Genomic DNA, 20,857 nt, shown 5'->3' with positions numbered 1-20,857 from the left:
AAAGCACTTAGCTCCTCTGGGCACAGTATCAAACTGAGGTCTGGAGGAGGGGCATTGCACAGTGCCAGTGCACACCAGGAACTAAATTCTTTCTTAAAGTGCCCATGTCTCCTGCGGAGCCCGTCTATCCCCATGGTCCTTACGGAGTCCCCAGCATCCTCTAGGACGTTAGAGAAATATAATATATGTAATAAATATATAATAATAATAATATTATTATATTTAACTGAGTCTAATAAAGCATTACCTACATAATTTAGAGCTTCTGAAATCTGATCAGCCAAAGCATTGGATTCAGACAGATTTCCTGACTGAAAACCAGAAATCATCTGGGGCAACCAAGAATTGATATCTTTTATTACCAAGACACTAGCCAAAAGTTCGTAATGAGACTCCTGACAAAGTCAATATGGATTTGAGTATAGCTTCACTTTTTCTATCCATAGGATCTTTGGGTGTTACAGATAGAACTGTGGGAATAACCGTATTCCTAACCGGGCTGGGTATGTGTGACCGGTCACATAACTACATCCCTCCTAACCAACCTAGTAATGGGAGCATCTACCATGGGTGGATTTTCCAAAAGCCTAGTGTCTTCTTCTGAAAAGGGATAAAGATACTTAATCCTTTTTGGAATATTAAATTTTTAATCCAGCCTTAACCATGCTTCATCTATAATTTCTCCAAAATTAGATAAACCTGGAAACACAGATACAGGCTTCTTCTGCCTTTGAAGAAAGAAACTGAACTAGTCACTGGCACAGTAGATTCCTGTAGATTCAAGGTCTCACTGACCGTATATACCATCAGAGAAACCCCTGAATCGGAGTGAGAATCATCCTCCCAATTTAAGGCATCCTCCTATTCATAATCCAGTTCCCCTTCTTCCTGAGAAGTATCAAACGCCTCTTCTCTAGGAAACTCTAAAGGTGACCTATCAGCGCGTCTTTTAGTGGTTATGGCCCCTGCTGATGCCATTCTATTTAGGGATGTGGTCATTTCTGTAAGGCATCATTCCATCTCTTGAGACCCCATTTTGGTTCTACCGAGGGGTCAGGTACATTAGAAGACTGAGTACAGGGTAACACGTAATTAGCCTGGGACAAAATTCCTCTATGGCATGAGCCATGGACCGTGCCCATTCAAGCATCACCGACTGGTGAGCGGAACTTCCAGGTAATGGTTCATCCTGAAAACAACCAACACAAAATGACAGTCCTATACAACCTTTTGACAATTTGTTTTACAGGTATAAACCGCTGATGTCTTGGAAGCCTTGTATGACTTCTCCATAATGAGAGAAAGAGAGACAGATCTAGAACAGATGGCTACATAATTTCTTTTAAGAAATAGTGTAGCACTGCTAGTATAGACAAAAAGTTACATAGGGTATAGTTTCAGCCATAGGGCACCCTGTGTATCCTCTTGCTGAGGTCCAGCAGACAGCAACTGGACGAAACGCGTTGAGGAATTGGCAGTATCCCTACCCTCTTTAATAGGTCACTGAGAACTTGGACTGTTCTGTCAGATAAGCTACTTTTGTTATCAAAATTGTATGGGCATTTGTATAGGTTTTGTGTGATTAAATGGTGTAATTGTGTTTCACTATTGTGCCCGTTTTCTTTTCTCTGTATGTTGGATTTCACATTTGGATTGAGAGATAGTGGGGGAATCCCTGAATGAGACCACCCAAGCTTTTATATATGTACTGGAATTATTCCATGGTTTGAGGAAGAAGATACACTTGTAAATATGAAGTGGTCACATCCTCCATATTTGAAACGCCTCTAGGATTAGAGTTTTGGCGTGACCAAGTCACAAAGTCTTTGGCACGCTTAACGGGCGATTTGTGGAAGAGAACGCAACTATTTAGTGTGATTTGTAGAAAGTTGTAACTGGACACACCTATATAGTCTATTCAAAGTGTAACTACATTTTTTTTATTTTTTTGGTGGAGAAAGGGATCCATAAGATTATTTGCCTGCACGGAATACTGTGGCCCAGATTTATCAAACCTTGGAGTGATACATTGCACGGCGTTAAACTACCAATCAGCCAGCTCCTAACTGTCTGTGGGGCTGTTGTATTAAGCCTAGGAGAAGTGATAAAGCAGTGATAAAAAAAAACAACAAAAAAAAACGATAAGTGGACTTGATAACTCTCCAGTCAATCATTTCGGGTTTGAAAAATGGCACTTAAAAGCTGATTGGCTGATGCGTTATCACCTTCCACTTCTCACTTCTCCAGGTTTAATACATCTGTCCCTGTGTTTGAAAAATGACAATTAGGAGCTGACTGGCTGGTACTTTATCACCGTGCATTTTATCAGGCTTGATAAATCAGGGCCTGTATCCACAGCATCATCTGCTCAACAGTACTCGTACACCCACAAAAAAAAAAACCCCATGTGAAACACATGGAGCAGATCCTTACCTTTAATCAGATAAGGGTCCAGCATCTGAGCTTGCTCAAATTTCAGGATGGCATTTTTATTATCACCTACTCGAAAATAGAGATCTGCTAAACTTCCCAGTAGGTCCACATTGTCTCTCAGCAAAGATTTCTTTTCCAGAGAACTGGGAAGAGAGGCTTGTGTTTTAAAAAGGAAAAATAGCAAGGAAATTAAATGTAATTAAGAGATGAAGAATTACTGAGAATTCATGTTCTTCTACCTCTATGGTAACACATTGGGCTAAATTTACAAAGTGGCAGATTGGAGATGAAAATTTAAAGCAGCACTAGCATTTCTTTCTTCAACCCGCCAAGAAGCAGTGGCTTATAAAAGCTAGCGATTTATGAATTTAGCTCATATTGGGACAGATGTATTAAGCCTGGAGAAGTGACAAAGAAGTGATAAGTGGAAGGTGATAACGTAGCAGCTAGTCAGCTCCTGTCATTTTTCCAACTGGTAATGATCACCTTCTACTTATCATTTCTTTATCACTTCTCCAGGCTTAGGGGTCAATTCATGTAAAAACCTAAAAATGGAATTATTACTTATCACTATACATTGCATCGGTTTGATGCGATATATAGCTGCAATAAGTAGCAACTCATGTATGCTAACCCTTCTAGCAATGCGATTCAGTATCCTGGCCAGTAGTGAGGTCTTCTACAGGCAGTCCCCTCTGCAATGCACAGAGTCAGCTGGTGGGCCCCTCTGTGCATGCTGGGAGGTCAGGGGGCGGAGCCAGCATGATTGCCAGGCAGACAGCAGGGAAGCATTAAGCTTCCCTGCACTGATGTCCAGGTTGCGCCATGAGATGGCGAACCTGAACTCCATGGAGAAGCGGAAAGCTGAGCTTTCCATTCCTTCATGAATTGCACTCACCATACAAAAGTATGGTGATGCGAATCACCCACGGAGCGGGTCAAGGACTTCTCCAAGGTAAACTGCTCTGTGAATAGCACGAATCAGAGAAAAGCCCTGTTTTCAGCTAAATAGGCTTTTTCTCTGCTTTATGAATAGACCCCTTAATACATGTGCACCATTGTCAATATACTAATCAGTCTTATTCCGTGTTCACCGGCTAATGAAACCCATCCCATACTTGTCAAAGCAGATGTACGAAAACAGGATTTTGGTACTTACCGGTAAATCCATTCCTCCGATTCCACACGGAACACTGGAGGATCTTTACGGTGGGATATAGATGGTGGTGCAGTGGAGCCGGGCACTTTTAAATTCTTTAGATTTGTGACAGGCTCCTCCCCTCTAATCGACAGAGGAGGAGGTGAAAAACAGCAGTAAGTCATATATTACAAACAATAACAACCGTAACTGACACCAGTCAACCCAACAGGTAGATAACCCAACGAAATCTCCCAACATGGAGAAAAGAAAACAAAGACGCCCAGCGCTGGGAGGGCGTCCAGTGTCCCCTGTGGAATTGGAGAAATGGATTTACCAGTAAGTACCAAAATCCCATTTTCTCCTTCATCCACTAGGGGACACTGGAGGCTCTTTACGGTGGGGACATCCCAGAGCTCCCAGCACGGGTGGGAAAGCGCTGAGAGTCCTGAAGCACCGCTCTGCCAAACGGAGAAGCCGAAGCTGCAAAAGTATTGAATTTGTAGAATTTGATAAATGTATGTTTCACAGACCAAGTTGCCGCTCTGCACAACTGCATCAAAGAAACTCCTCTAGCAGCTGCCCAGGAAGAACCTACCGACTGTGTGGAATGGGCTGAAACCAAACTCGGTGGAAGAAAGGCTGCGAGATATGCTTGCCTAATGGTAAATTTGATCCAACGAGCCAAAGTTTGTTTTGAGGCTGGCCAACCAGGCTTGTCAGCATCATAAAGAACAAAAAAAGAGCATCAGTCTTGCGTAAGTCAGCTGTTCTCTCCACATAAATATGCATGGCCACTCTGGATAGATGTTTGGGACCCTGACCGTTTCTCGTTTAATTCTCTTGAGTAGACTCGGAAACAGGGGAAACGTAGGAAAAAGATACACAATGCGGAAACTCCAAGGAACAGTCAATGCATCCACCGCCTCTTCCTCTGAATATCTGGTGCGAGAGCAATACTGAGAAAGTTTGTGGTTCCGTCTATCTGCGGAAGTCTCCATCGACTTACCAGTTGTTGAAAAACTTAAGGATGCAGTTCCCATTCGCCTGAATGCATATCCTGACGACTTAAGTAATCGGCCTCCCAGTTTTCCACTCATGGTATGAACACTGCCGATATTGCTACTGCATACCTTTCGGCCCATAGTAGGATTTTGGGGACCTTTTTCATAGCTGCCCTGCTGCGGGTTCCTCCTTGCCGATTCATGTATGCCACTGTCGTGGCGTTTGTCCGACTGCACGTCTCTGTAGTAGATGAAACACCAATAGGAGAGCGTTGTAGACAGCTCGAAGTTCCAGTATATTGATAGGTAGAGTCCGTTCTTGCGGAGTCCAGAGGCTCTGGAATTGACAATATAGAGAGTCATCGCTCCCCATCCGCGGAGACCGGCATCCGTTGTGAGAAGCACCCAATCTATGACAACAAATTTTCTGCCTTTGGACAGATTTGCCGTGTTCAGCCACCAAAGCATTGACAGATGCATCTTGGGTAGTAGCTGAACTATTTGATGCATAAAAAGATGTGAACCTGACCACTGGGAAAAGGAGATCTAGTTGAAACGGCCTGGAGTGGAATCTTCTGTATTGTACTGCCTCAAAGGCAGCTACTATGTTCCCCAGAAGTTGAATGCAAAGATGAATCGATACTCTGCAATGTTGTAAGCCCAGAAGAACCAACTCCTGAATGGACTGTATCTTGTTCTGAGGGAGAATTATTTTCTGAAGCACAGTGTCCATGATCATTCCTAGGAATTGAATCCGCTGTGTTGGTTGTAACTGAGACTTCTGGATATTTATGATCCATCTGTGCCTTATCAAAAAAGCTTGGGCTATTTTCATATCGTTCACTAACTTCTCTTCGGACGGCTTTTAGGAGTAGATCGTCTAAGTAGGAAACATTATTCACCACTTGAGAGTGCAATTGCATCATCATCACTGCCATTCCCTTTGTAAAAACTTGAGATGCTGAAGAAAGACCGAAAGGCAAGGCTTGGAATTGAAAATGTAAGTCTATGACCGCAAACCTGAGAAAACTCTGATGAGAAGGCCAAATCGGTACATGGAGGTAAGCATCCTTGATTTTGATGGACACCATAAAGTCCCCCGCTTCTAGACCAGTTATAACAGAGCGCAGGGACTTCATCTTGAATTTCAATACTCTCAAAAAGGGATTGAGTTTTTGAAATTCACAATGGGTCTCACCGAGCCATCCGGCTGTGGCATCACGAATAAACTTGAATAAAATCCCAGTTTTTCCTGGTGGAGAGGTACTGGAACTATGACCCCTATCTCCAAGAGTCTTTGTATTGCCTGGAGAAGGGAATCTGGACGTTCCTGTGAAACTGATAAACCCGTTGTAAAGAATCTTGGAAAGGCTTGTCTCTTTTAAGTGCTGCTTGGATTTCTAAGTGTGAGTTTTAAACAGCAAAAAGGTGAGTTAGAATACAGAAAAAGGTGAGTTTTATAATACACAATCAGGAACACACATTTGCAGTACCATTAAACTTCTGGTGAGGCTGCAAGGGGCTGACCTTGTGAGTGAGTGAGAGGGTCTCTTACTTGGAGTAGCAGAGGGGCTGTGATTGTGCGTGTGTGAGGGGCATTTTTTTTTTTTTGCAGGAGCTGGAAGCCGAGTGAAAAGGAGGTGCAGTGAGCTGGAACAACTGCAACTGCTAAGTGGAGTATAGGTGCCGCAGGAGAGAGTACTACGGCTGCATAAAAGTGAAGGACCAAGACCCGCACAAAGACAGATAAGTTTAAGCCAGCTTAATTATTGTATAAGTGAGATTGCTTGTCTTCTACTTTTTATTTTTGCTGCTTTTTCTTTGAGAGTAACAGGGAGTTAGACCTTACAAACAATATGGGAGGGGCTGTGATTGGGGACCTCACTCAGTGCATGTCGTGCAAGATGTATGCACACCTGGAGCTATCGGCCCAGTGTGATTACATCTGCACGAGGTGTGTGCGAACTGTTGCCCTGGAAGCCCAGGTAACTGATCTAGAGCAAACCGTTACGCGACTGAGGGAGATTCACAATCTCGAGCGTAGTTTAGACAGAACGGTGGAGGAGTTGCGGGAGGGGTCACTGGTAGAAGAGGATGATGATCAGGTAGCCAGTTGGGTCACAGTTAGAAGGAAGAAAAAGAGGGGGAGGCTCGACATCTCCGAACTATCAAACCCGAACAAATTTACCCGATTGGACGAGGAATCGGAGGATGATAGTGAAGAAATGACGGTGCCGGAGGAGACTGCTCCCTCTAGCATCCAGAGGAGCTGTCCCTCTGGCGCGATTGGGATAAAAGATAGAGAGGTACCTAGTTAGATGGTGGTGGTAGGGGATTCTATCATCAGGAAGGCAGATAGGGCAATCTGCTACCGGGACCGTGATCGCCGTACAGTCTGTTGTCTCCCGGGTGCTCGGGTACGGCACATCGCGGACCGGGTAGATAGATTGTTGGGAGGGGCTGGGAAAGACCCGGCGGTCTTGGTGCACGTTGGCACCAATGACAAAGTTAGCGGAAGGTGGGATGTCCTTAAGAAAGACTATAGGGACTTAGGAAAGAAACTGAAGGCAAGGACATCTAAGGTAATATTCTCGGAATTATTACTCGTGCCACGCGCTAGTCCAGGGAGGCAGAGGGAGATTAGGGAGGTAAATATGTGGTTTAGGGATTGGTGCAGGAAAGAGGGGTTTGTGTTCCTGGAACACTGGGCGGACTTCTCAGTCAGGCGCCATCTCTTTTATCGTGACGGATTGCACCTGACTGAGGAGGGGGCAGCGGTGCTGGGGGGAAGGATGGTTAGAAGGTTGGAGGAGATTTTAAACTAGGAGCCTGGGGGGAGGGTTTAGCTAGAAACTACGGGTCATGCAGTGAGAATAGTGGGGATGGCGGTAGTAAACGAAATGGGGGAGAAGTTGGGGGGAGGGTAAGAGCAGGCGGTAAGGTTACTAACATGGGTACTAAAAGGGATTTTACCAAAGCACTAACCAATGACGATTACAGGTCATCATTGCTACATAAGGTGAAAGATGTCCCTAACGCAAGGGAAAATACTTATCTTAGTTGTATGTATGTAAATGCCAGAAGCATTACTGGTAAAAAGGGTGAACTAGAAATACTTGCAGCAAGCAAACAGTATGATATTATAGGCATTACTGAAACTTGGTGGGATGAATCTCGTGATTGGACAGTCAATCTAGAGGGCTATACACTGTTTAGGAGAGACAGACTAAATAAAAAGGGTGGAGGGGTGTGTCTTTACGTAAAGCCGTTTTTAAAACCTGATATACGGGAAGATATTCAGGAGGGGACTGTAGACACTGTCGAGACATTATGGGTAGAAATTGCATGCGGGGAAAAAGGAATAAAAAAAGTTAGTATTGGGTGTATGCTATAGGCCGCCTGGTATCAACGCATCTGATGAGGAATTGTTACTAAAGCAAATTGAAAGAGCGGCAGGAGTAGGAGACATAGTAGTTATGGGAGATTTTAACTATCCAGAGATAAACTGGAAAAACGATTCATGTGACACTGCTAGGGGCAATATGTTTTTAAACACACTTAATGATAACTACTTAGTCCAACTAATTGAGGAACCAACTAGGTACAATGCAATCTTAGACCTGGTATTAACAAACAATGGGGATTTGGTATCAGGTATTATAGTAGGGGAACCCATAGGAAACAGCGACCACAATATGGTCACATTCAATATCAGTTTCCATAAACAGCCCTATACTGGCTCAACTAGGACTCTAAACTTTAGCAAAGCAAATTTTGAAAAGATGAGGGTATTTTTCAGGGATATTGAATGGGAAGGTTTGTTTTTAGGAAAAAATACTACGGAGAAATGGGAGGTACTAAAATTCCTGCTAGCTAAAAATACACTCAAATGTATTCCTATGAGTAGCAAAAAAAGGAATAAAAATCATAAACCGATGTGGCTTAACAAAAAGATTAAGGAACTTATGGGCAAGAAAAGGCGAGCATTTAAAAAAATACAAATCTGACGGGGAAGCAGAGTCATTTCAGCACTATAAGGAATGTAACAAAATTTGCAAAAAGGAAATAAGAGCGGCTAAAGGAGAAACTGAAAAACTAGTAGCAAAGGAAAGCAAAGCGAATCCCAAAAAATTCTTTAAATATATTAATAGCAAGAGATTAAAGAAGGAGAGTATAGGCCCTTTAAAAGACAAGTTGGGAGTCTTAAGCAAAAATGATAATGACATAGCGGACACACTAAATGAGTTTTTTTCAACAGTATTCACTAGAGAGGACCCATTTCAGGGACTGACACACAATCTCAATAAGGAGAATATCCCACTGATAGGTACTTATTTAAGCGAGGAAGTAGTCTGTGACCGATTAAAACATTTAAAGATTAATAAATCACCAGGGCCCGATGGTATTCACCCAAGGGTTCTAATGGAGCTTCACTCTGAACTGGCAGAACCGCTATCTTTGATCTTTAAGGATTCAGTTATATCAGGTATGGTTCCCAAAGACTGGCGTATAGCGGAAGTAGTGCCTATATTCAAAAAGGGAAGTAAAGCTGAACCAGGTAATTATAGACCAGTTAGTCTTACATCTATAGTGGGGAAAGTATTGGAAGGTTTTCTAAGAGATAGTATTCAGAAGTTCCTTGAAGTCAATAAGGTCATTAAAAGGAATCAACATGGGTTTATGAAGGACAGATCCTGTCAAACCAACTTACTTGGCTTTTAAGAAACAGTAAGCGCAAACTTAGATCAGGGTAAAGACGTGGATGTAATCTTTTTAGACTTTGCCAAAGCGTTCGATACTGTACCACACATGAGACTTATATACAAGCTACAAGAATCAGGGCTAGGAAGCACAATATGCACTTGGGTCAAAAACTGGTTAGATAACAGGGAGCAGCGCATTGTGGTTAATGGATCTTTTTCAACTTGGACTGAAGTGCTAAGTGGTGTGCCGCAAGGCTCAGTATTAGGACCGCTATTGTTCAATATTTTCATTAACGACCTAACAGAAGGTCTAGAGAGCATGGGGGTAAATTTACTAAGCTCCCGATTTTGACCGAGATGCCGTTTTTTCATCAAAGTGTCATCTCGGTAATTTACTAAGCACTAATCACGGCAGTGATGAGGGCATTCGTAATTTTTTGCAAGTTCAGGTAAAAAATTACGAATGAATACACCATCGGTCAAAACGCGGCTGTTTAAGTATGAATCTCGGTCATTTATTAAGAAGTGCAAAGCAAAAAACAAACAAACACTGCCGTGAAAAATTACAACTCGTAAAAAAGTGCTAAAAAAAAACAGACCTACTTTTTTTTTCCGTGATTGGATAGGCATGCAGGGATCCATGAGATCCGTGCATGTATATCAGTGGGAAGGGGTGGGAAAGTTGTTATTTTATTAAAAAAAATTGCGTGGGGTCCCCCCTCCTAAGCATAACCAGCCTCGGGCTCTTTGAGCCGATCCTGGTTGCAGAAATATGGGGAAAAAAATGACAGGGGTTCCCCCATATTTAAGCAACCAGCATCGGGCTCTGCGCCTGGTCCTGGTCCCAAAAATATGGGGGACAAAAAGAGTAGGGGTCCCCCATATTTTTAAAACCAGCACCGGGCTCCACTAGCTGGACAGATAATGCCACAGCCGGGGGTCACTTTTATATAGTGCCCTGCGGCCGTGGCATCAAAAATCCAACTAGTCACTCCTGGCCGGGGTACCCTGGGGGAGTGGGGACCCCTTCAATCAAGGGGTCCCCCCCCCCAGCCACCCAAGGGCCAGGGGTGAAGCCCGAGGCTGTCCCCCCCCCATCCAATGGGCTGCGGATGGGGAGGCTGATAGCCTTTGTTGTAAAAGAAAAGATATTGTTTTTAGTAGCAGTACTACAAGGCCCAGCAAGCCTCCCCCGCATGCTGGTACTTGGAGAACCACAAGTACCAGCATGCGGCGGAAAAACTGGCCCGCTGGTACCTGTAGTACTACTACTAAAAAAATACCCAAAAAAAGACAAGACACACACACCGTGAAAGTATAATTTTATTACATACATACACACATACATACATACTTACCTTAAGTTCCCACGCAGGTCGGTCCTCTTCTCCAGTAGAATCCAAGGGGTACCTGTTGAAGAAATTATACTCACGAGATCCAGGGGTCCAGGCTCCTCGGCAAATCCAGGGTTAATCCACGTACTTGAAAAAAAAAAAAAAAACGGTGTCCCGACCACGAACTGAAAGGGGACCCATGTTTGCACATGGGTCACCTTTCCACGAATGCCAGAAACCCACTTTGACTTCTGTCTAAGTGGGTTTCTGCAGCCAATCAGGGAGCGCCACAGTGTAGCACTCTCCTGATCAGCTGTGTGCTCTTGTCCTCACTGACAGGCAGCACACGGCAGTGTTACAATGTAGCGCCTATGCGCTACATTGTAACCAATGATGGGAACTTTCAGCTCAGCGGTGACGTCACTTTAGGTCAACCGCAGGGCAGAAAGTTCCCATCATTGGTTACAATGTAGCGCATAGGCGCTACATTGTAACACTGCCGTGTGCTGCCTGTCAGTGAGGACAAGAGCACACAGCTGATCAGGAGAGTGCTACAACGTGGCGCTCCCTGATTGGCTGAAGAAACCCACTTAGACAGAAGTCAGAGTGGCTTTCTGGCATTCGTGGAAAGGTGACCCATGTGCAAACATGGGTCCCCTTTCAGTTCGTGGTCGGGACACCGTTTTGTTTTTTTTGTCAAGTACGTGGATTACCCCTGGATTTCCCGAGGAGCCTGGACCCCTGGATCTCGTGAGTATAATTTATTCAACAGGTACCCCTTGGATTCTACTGGAGAAGAGGACCGACCTGCGTGGGAACATAAGGTAAGTATGTATGTATGTGTGTATGTATGTAATAAAATTATACTTTCACGGTGTGTGTGTCTTGTCTTTTTTTGGGTATTTTTTTAGTAGTAGTACTACAGGTACCAGCGGGCCCGTTTTTCCGTCGCATGCTGGTACTTGTGGTTCTCCAAGTACCAGCATGCGGGGGAGGCTTGCTGGGCCTTGTAGTACTGCTACTAAAAACAATATCTTTTCTTTTACAACAAAGGCTATCAGCCTCCCCATCCGCAGCCCATTGGATGGGGGGGGGGACAGCCTCGGGCTTCACCCCTGGCCCTTGGGTGGCTGGGGGGGGGGGGGGACCCCTTGATTGAAGGGGTCCCCACTCCCCCAGGGTACCCCGGCCAGGGGTGACTAGTTGGATTTTTGATGCCACGGCCGCAGGGCACTATATAAAAGTGACCCCCGGCTGAGGCATTATCTGTCCAGCTAGTGGAGCCCGGTGCTGGTTTTAAAAATACGGGGGACCCCTACTCTTTGTCCCCCGTATTTTTGGGACCAGGAGCAGAGCCCGATGCTGGTTGCTTAAATATGGGGGAACCCCTGTCATTTTTCCCCCCATATTTTTGCAACCAGGATCGGCTCAAAGAGCCCGAGGCTGGTTATGCTTAGGAGGGGGGACCCCACGCATTTTTTATAATGATTTTACAGTGTTTAATTTTAAAAAAATAAAAAAAATAAACCCCAGCACGGATCACACAGATCCGGCCGAGATTGATTGTAAAAAAAGTCGGCAGTGTTTTGCTAATCACTGCCGTAAAAATAGGTAAAAAACCACGAATGACATCGACATCGGAAGAAAAGAAAAACCCGAATACGACAGCTTAGTAAATCCATCGTAATCAATTCAAAAAGTTGCAATTTTACACTGTCGATGTCATTCGTGATTGAACTTTGACCTGAATCTGGAAAATACGAATCTTAGTAAATTTACCCCATGGTGTCAATTTTTGCAGATGATACCAAATTGTGTAAGGCTATAAATACAGAGGAGGATGCCGAGTCTCTTCAGAATGACTTAGTTAAATTAGAAGCATGGGCAGCCAAATGGAGAATGCGCTTCAACACAGACAAGTGTAAGGTAATGCACTGTGGTAACAAGAACAAAAATTACACCTACCTACTAAATGGGGTAAAATTAGGGGATTCTGTACTGGAAAAGGACTTAGGTGTCCTCAAAGATAGCAAGCTAAGCAGTAGTACCCAAAGTAGGACTGCAGCAAAGAAGGCTAATAAGATATTAGCATGCATAAAACGGGGTATTGATGCTAGGGACGAGAGTATTATACTCCCGTTATATAAATCACTAGTGAGGCCACACCTTGAATACTGTGTACAATTCTGGGCACCGTACTACAAAAAGGATATCCTGGAGCTTGAAAAGGTACAGAGGAGGGCGACCAAACTAATTAAGGGCATGGAGATGATGGAATACAAGGAAAGGCTGAAAGACTAGGCATGTTTACATTGGAAAAGCGGAGACTAAGAGGGGATATGATCAACATTTACAAATATATAAGGGGACAATACACAGAGCTTGCGCGGGACCCGTTTTTGGTTAGATCAACACAGAGGACTCGTGGACACTCGCTCAGGCTAGAGGAGAGGAGATTCCGCACAATACGGCGTAAAGGCTTTTTCACGGTAAGGACAATACGTGTTTGGAATTCCCTGCCCGAGGGAGTTGTAATGGCGGAATCTGTCAACACCTTTAAGAATGTGTTAGATAAATTCCTAATGGATAAGGATATCCAGGGGTATGGTGCATAGTCATGCATTATAGTTACTATAAATAGGGATAAAATGCAACGGCTGACAGCAGCATCAGTCAGAAATTTTAGTCAAATCATCATGCATAGGAGACCACAAATAGGTTGAACTCAATGGACAATTGTCTTTTTTCAACCTCAGATACTATGTTACTATGTTAGGTTTGACCTGAAAATCAAGTTTGTAACCCTGGGTAATGATGTCTCTTACCCAGGCGTCTGTGCAGATTTCTGACCAAACTTGTTGGAAATTCAGCAAACGAGCTCCCACCCTGGGATCCCCCAGGAGGGAGGGTAGCCCATCATGCGGCGGGCTTAGGGTCCGGTTGCAAGGTTGTTGTGGTTGCAGCACGACCCTGGCCTCTGTTACCTCTGAAAGAGGTGGATCCACCTCTGGTACATCCTCTGTACTTTGATAGAACTCGAAAGGACTGGAAGGACGGTCCAGAATAAGTCTTCCTGGAAGCTGGAGCTGCAGAGGGAAGGTACGTTGACTTACCTACCGTGGCTTTGGAGAATAGAGTATCCAGTTCTTGACCAAACAGGAACTCACCATTAAACGGTATTGCCTCTACCACCATTTTGGATTCTGCATCTGCTTGCCATTGCCTAAGCCAGTGGACTCGACGTGCTGAAATCGACAATGCAGATATGCTGGATCCAATGGTTCCTGCATCCTTGGATGCTTCCCCTAAGTATACGGCAGATTCTCTGATATGTTCTGCCAATGTAATCATTTGATCTGTAGAGAGACCAGATTGTAAACCTGACACCAATTGTTCTGCCCAGGCCTCTATAGCCTTGTTTACCCAAAGACCCACCAAGGTAGGGCGAAGAAGTACCCCTGCTGCTGAGTAGATGGACTTTAAATTATTTTCCAACCTGTGATCAGCCTGTTCCTTTAACGAGGTAGCACTAGCTACCGGTAGGATAGTCTTTTTTGATAATCTAGATAGAGATGGATATACCAGTGGAGGATTCTCCCATTTAGCTCTATTTTCCTCTGAAAAAGGGTAGGCAAGTAAAAGCCTGCATGTAACTTGAATTTTTTTTTTATCAGGATGCTTCCACGCTAAAGCAAAATGGTCATCTATTTCAGCAGAAACAGGAAAGGAAAAAATAAGATTTTAAACCTACCGGTAAATCTTTTTCTCCTAGTCCGTAGAGGATGCTGGGGATTCCGTAAGGACCATGGGGTATAGACGGGCTCCGCAGGAGACATGGGCACTCTAAAGACTTTAAAATGGGTGTGCACTGGCTCCTCCCTCTATGCCCCTCCTCCAGACCTCAGTTAGAGAAACTGTGCCCAGATGAGACGGACAGTACGAGGAAAGGATTTTTGTTAATCCAAGGGCAAGATTCATACCAGCCCACACCATCCACACCGTATAACATGGAATATACGAACCAGTTAACAGTATGAAACAAAACAGCATCAGCCCGAGACTGATCAAAACTGTAACATAACCCTTATGTAAGCAAAAACTATATACAAGTCTTGCAGAATTCAGTCCGCACAGGGACGGCCGCCCAGCATCCTCTACGGACTAGGAGAAAAAGATTTACCGGTAGGTTTAAAATCTTATTTTCTCTTACGTCCTAGAGGATGCTGGGGATTCCGTAAGGACCATGGGGATTATACCAAAGCTCCAGACCGGGCGGGAGAGTGCGGATGACTCTGCAGCACCGATTGAGCAAACATGAGGTCCTCCTCAGCCAAGGTATCAAACTTGTAGAATTTAGCAAAAGTGTTTGAACCCGACCAAGTAGCTGCTCGGCAAAGCTGCAATGCCGAGACACCTCGGGCAGCCGCCCATGAAGAGCCCACCTTCCTAGTGGAATGGGCCTTTACCGAATTTGGTACCGGCAATCCAGCCGTAGAATGAGCCTGCTGAATCGTGTTACAGATCCAGCGGGCAATAGTCTGCTTAGAAGCAGGGGCGCCAACCTTGTTGGCTGCATACAGGACAATCAGTGCCTCTGTTTTCCTAACCCGAGCCGTCCTGGCTACATAGATTTTTAAGGCCCTGACTACATCCAGGAACTTGGAATCCTCCAAGTCCCCCGTAGCCACAGGCACCACAATAGGTTGGTTTACATGAAACGATGAAACCACCTTAGGCAGAAATTGAGGACGAGTCCTCAACTCTGCTCTATCCACATGGAAAATCAGATAGGGGCTTTTGTGAGACAAAGCCGCCAATTCGGACACCCGCCCCGCAGATGCCAAGGCTAACAACATGACCACTTTCCAAGTGAGAAATTTCAACTCCACTGTTTGAAGAGGTTCAAAACAGTGTGACTTAAGGAACTGTAACACCACATTAAGGTCCCATGGTACCACTGGGAGCACAAAGGAGGCTGGATGTGCAGCACTCCCTTTACAAAAGTCTGGACTTCTGGGAGAGAAGCCAATTCCTTCTGAAAGAATATAGATAGGGCCGAAATCTGTACCTTAATGGAGCCTAACTTCAGGCCCATATCCACTCCTGTCTGTAAAAAGTGGAGAAAACGGCTCAGGTGGAAATCTCCCGCAGGAGCATTCTTGGCTTCACACCAAGAAACACACTTCCTCCAGATACGGTGATAATGTTTCGCCGTCACCTCCTTCCTAGCCCTTATCAGAGTAGGGATGACTTCTTCCGGAATACCTTTTCCAGCTAGGATTCGGTGTTCAACCGCCATGCCGTCAAACGTAACCGCGGTAAGTCTTGGAACACGCAGGGCCCCTGCTGCAACAGGTCCTCCCTGAGAGGAAGAGGCCATGGATCTTCTGTGAGCATCACCTGAAGATCTGAATACCAGGCCCTTCAAGGTCAATCTGGAACAATGAGTATTGTCTGCACTCATTTTCTTCTTATGATTCTCAATATTTTGGAGATGAGAGGAAGAGGAGGGAATACATAGACCGACTGAAACACCCATGGTGTCACCAGGGCGTCTACCGCCACTGCCTGAGGGTCCCTTGACCTGGCACAATACCTCCGAAGCTTCTTGTTGAGGCGTGACGCCATCATGTCTATTTGAGGAAGTCCCCAAAGACTTATCTCTGCAAAAACTTCTTGATGAAGTCCCCACTCTCCTGGATGGAGATCGTGTCTGCTGAGGAAGTCTGCTTCCCAGTTGTCCACTCCCGGAATGACTGCTGACAGAGCGCTTACGTGATTTTCCGCCCAGCGCAGAATCCGTGTGGCTTCCGCCATTGCCACTCTGCTCTTTGTCTCGCCTTGGCGGTTTACATGAGCCACGGCTGTGATGTTGTCTGATTGAATCAGAACCGGTAGTTCGCGAAGAAGATTCTCCGCTTGTCGTAGGCCGTTGTATATGGCCCTTAATTCCAGTATGTTGATGTGCAGACAAGAATCCTGGCTTAACCATGTTCCCTGAAAATTTCTTCCTTGTGTGACTGCTCCCCATCCTCGGAGGCTCGCGTCCGTGGTCACCAGAACCCAGTCTTGAATGCCGAACCTGCGACCCTCTAGAAGATGAGCACTCTGCAGCCCCCACAGGAGAGACACCCTGGCCCTGGGGGACAGGCTTATTTTCTGATGAATTTGAAGATGGGACCCGGACCACTTGTCCAGAAGGTCCCACTGAAATATCCTCGCATGAAACCTGCCGAAGGGGATGGCCTCGTAGGTTGCCACCATTTTTCCCAGTACTCGAGTGCATTGATGGACTGACACACTTTTCGGTTTTAACAGGTCTCTGACCATGTTCTGGAGTTCCTGGGCTTTTTCCAACGGGAGAAAAACCCTTTTTTGTTCCGTGTCCAGAATCATGCCTAAGAAAGATAGCCGAGTCGCTGGAACCAACTGCGACTTCGGTAGATTTAGAATCCAGCCATGGTGCTGCAGCACTCTCAGGGAGAGCGACACGCTTTTCAGCAACTGATCTCTCGATCTCGCTTTTATCAGGAGATCGTCCAAGTACGGGATAATTGTGACTCCCTGCCTGCGCACGAGCACCATCATTTCCACCATTACCTTGGTGAAAATCCTCGGGGCCGTGGAAAGCCCAAACGGCAACATCTGAAACTGGTAATGATAGTCCTGTACAGCGAATCTCAGGTACGCCTGATGAGGGGGATATATGGGGACATGAAGGTATGCATCCTTTATGTCTAGTGACACCATAAAATCCCCCCCTTCCAGGCTGGAGATAACTGCCCGGAGCGATTCCATCTTGAATTTGAACTTTTTCAAGTACAGCTTTAGGGATTTTAAATTTAGAATGGGTCTGAACGAGCCATCCGGTTTCGGGACCACAAATAGGGTTGAATAGTACCCCTTCCCCTGTTGAACTAGGGGAACCTCGACAACCACTTGTTGTTGACACAGTTTTTGGATTGCAGCTAAAACTATCTCCCTTTCTGGGGAAGAAGCTGGTAAAGCCGATTTGTAAAACCGGCGAGGAGGCACGTCTTCGAATTCCAGCTTGTAGCCTTGGGATACAATTTCCATTGCCCAAGGATCCACGTCTGACTGAACCCAGACGTGGCTGAAGAGTCGAAGACGTGCCCCCACCGGCGCGGACTCCCTCAGAGGAGCCCCAGCGTCATGCGGTGGATTTAGTACAAGCCGGGGAGGACTTCTGCTCCTGGGAACTAGCCGTAGCAGGCATTCGTTTCCCTCTACCGTTACCTCTGGCGAGGAAGGAAGAGCCCCAACCTCTTCTGGACTTATGCGACCGAAAGGACTGCATCCGATATTGTGGCGTTTTCTTTTGCTGTGGGGGAACATAAGGTAAAAAAGTCGATTTACCCGCGGTAGCTGTGGAAACCAGGTCCGCGAGACCTTCCCCAAATAAAACCTCACCCTTGTAAGGCAAAACTTCCATATGCCTCTTTGAATCTGCATCACCCGTCCATTGGCGGGTCCACAGGGCTCGCCTAGCAGAAATCGCCATGGCGTTGGCTCTCGAACCCAGCAGCCCAACGTCTCTCTGAGCGTCTCTCATATATAAGACTGCGTCTCTAATGTGAGCTAAGGTCAACAAAATGGTATCCCTATCTAGGGTATCAATGTCAGCTGACAAGGTATCCACCCAAGCTGCTACAGCGCTACAAACCCAAGCCGACGCTATTGCCGGTCTGAGCAAGGCACCCGTATGTGTATAAATTGAATTTAAGGTAATATCCTGCCTGCGATCAGCAGGATCCTTGAGGGCTGCCGTGTCTGGGGATGGTAGCGCCACCTTTTTGGACAAGCGCGTCAAAGCCTGTCCACCTTGGGTGAGGATTCCCATCGTAACCTGTCCTGTGCCGGGAAAGGATACGCCATAAGAATTCTCTTGGGAATATGCAGTTTCTTGTCTGGAGTTTCCCAAGCTTTTTCAAATAACTCATTCAGCTCATGAGATGGGGGAAAAGTTACCTCAGGTTTCTTTTCCTTAAACATGCATACCCTCGTGTCAGGGATAGAGGGGTCATCTGTGATATGCAAAACATCTTTTATTGCAATAATCATTTAATGAATACTTTTGGCCACCCTTGGGTGTAACCTCGCATCATCGTAGTCGACACTGGAGTCAGAATCCGTGTCAGTATCAGTGTCTGCTACTTGGGACAGTGGACGTTTCTGAGACCCAGAAGGGCCCTATGACACAGTCAAAGCCATGGATTGACTCCCTGTTTTATCCCTGGACTCTGCTTTGTCCAATCTATTATGTAATAAAGACACATTTAAAACATTCCACATATCCAACCAATCAGGCGTCGGCGTTGCCGACGGAGACACCACAATCATCTGCTCCACCTCCTCCCTAGATGAGCCTTCCGCATCAGACATGCCGACACACGCGTACCGACACCCCCACACACTCAGGGATATATCTATATGGAGACAGTCCCCCAATAAGGCCCTTTGGAGAGACAGAGAGAGAGTATGCCAGCACACACCCAGCGCCACTGGACACTGGAATAAAATCCCAGCTAGTACAGCGCTTTTATAGAAATATATATACAATTACACTCACTGCGCCAATTAATGTGCCCCCCCGCCCCCCCTCTGTTTTACCCTCTGTAACCGTGTTCAGCAGGGGAGAGTCCGGGGAGCCAGCTTCTCTGGCGTGTGCTGTGGAGAAAATAGCGCTGGTTAGTGCTGGAGGATCAAGCCCCGCCCCCTCAGCGGCGGGCTTCGGTCCCGCTCAAATTATTTATACTGGCGGGTTTTTTTTTAATATACCGCCTCCGCAGTATATAATCCAAATGCCAGTGTCCCTTGAGGTTTATATTGCTGCCCAGGGCGCCCCCCCCCTGCGCCCTGCACCCTTAAAGTGCCCGCTGTGTGTGTATGTGAGGGAGCAATGGCGCGCAGCGTTACCGCAGTGAAGACCTGATGTCTTCTGCCGCCTTTGAAGTCTTCTTTTCTTCTCAATACTCACCCGGCTTCTATCTTCTGGCTCTGTGAGGAGGACGGCGGCGCGGCTCCGGGACGAACGGCAAGGGTGAGACCTGCGTTCCGACCCTCTGGAGCTAATGGTGTCCAGTAGCCTAAGAAGCAGGGCCTATCATTTAAGTAGGACTGCTTCTCTACCCTCAGTCCCACGATGCAGGGAGCCTGTTGCCAGCAGTGCTCCCTGAAAATAAAAAAACCTAACAAAAAGTATTTTTCAGAGAAACTCAGTAGAGCTCCCCTGCAGTGCACCCAGCCTCCTCTGGGCACAGGATCTAACTGAGGTCTGGAGGAGGGGCATAGAGGGAGGAGCCAGTGCACACCCATCTACAGTTTTTAGAGTGCCCATGTCTCCTGCGGAGCCTGTCTATACCCCATGGTCCTTACGGAATCCCCAGCATCCTCTAGGACGTAAAAGAAAGCATTCCTTTGTCTGTTAGTAAAAAAGGAAGGTTGCGGCGGAGTCGGATCTGAATCCACAATCTGTAAAACCCGACTCACTGCCAGTATGAGTCTAAACCCTCTGACTCAATCTCCACGTCTTCCTGAATCAATTCAGTGTCTGAGTCTTGTTCAACTTCCCCCTCCTCTAAAGGAGGCAAATCTTCAGTGTCTGATTCATCAGACTGCAAAACTGCTGGTAATGGTCTCTTTTTAGAAACAGTCTGTGTAGAAAAAAAAAAGTGGGGGATTTAGACGCCCCCATAGTTCTCCTTAGCCTCTCTACTGATTTGGCTAAACTTTGTGCCCTATCTAGTTCGGATAGTGAAGCCTGGGACCTGGATGCTTCTCTATCCATACAAGAAGCAGCCAGTTCTGCTGACAGATGACCCCAGCCAGCTGAGCTAACCAAGTAGGAGTGGGGTCCTAAAGAATTGCAGGACTTTCCACTGGGGTTGCTGACTCACAGCTATTGCAGTATAAGGAACCTTCATTTTGCTGTGTGAATTTGGCAGAGCACTTCTTACAAGCATATAGCTTCTGTGAAGCTTTAGAAGAAGAAGTGCCCTTCTAGTCATTTTGTCAATGTCAGTACACACACACACACACACACACACACACACACACACACACACACACACACACACACACACACACACAGAGATTAGAAGGAGAGATTCTTAGAGAAGGGTAACTAAACAGGCGTTCGTGTGTGTGTGTGTGCGCGCAATATATATATATATACACACACACACACACACACACACATATATATATATACACACACATACACAT

At 45.9% G+C, this 20,857-nt stretch overlaps 1 protein-coding gene across 1 annotated transcript in view; it reads right to left on the bottom strand.

Moving 5' to 3' along the window:
- The window catches only part of ANAPC7 (anaphase promoting complex subunit 7), a 103,289-nt gene that overhangs the window by 52,712 nt on the left and 29,720 nt on the right, over nucleotides 1–20,857 (bottom strand). Inside the window, exon 6 of the mRNA XM_063964406.1 lies at nucleotides 2,434–2,576. Coding sequence (XP_063820476.1) covers nucleotides 2,434–2,576 — 143 coding nt within the window. The remainder of the gene's footprint in view (nucleotides 1–2,433; nucleotides 2,577–20,857) is intronic.

The sequence above is a fragment of the Pseudophryne corroboree genome, chromosome 1 (genome assembly GCF_028390025.1).
Source record: "Pseudophryne corroboree isolate aPseCor3 chromosome 1, aPseCor3.hap2, whole genome shotgun sequence".
Taxonomy (NCBI): domain Eukaryota; kingdom Metazoa; phylum Chordata; class Amphibia; order Anura; family Myobatrachidae; genus Pseudophryne; species Pseudophryne corroboree.
This window is presented reverse-complemented; position numbering and strand designations above follow the sequence as displayed.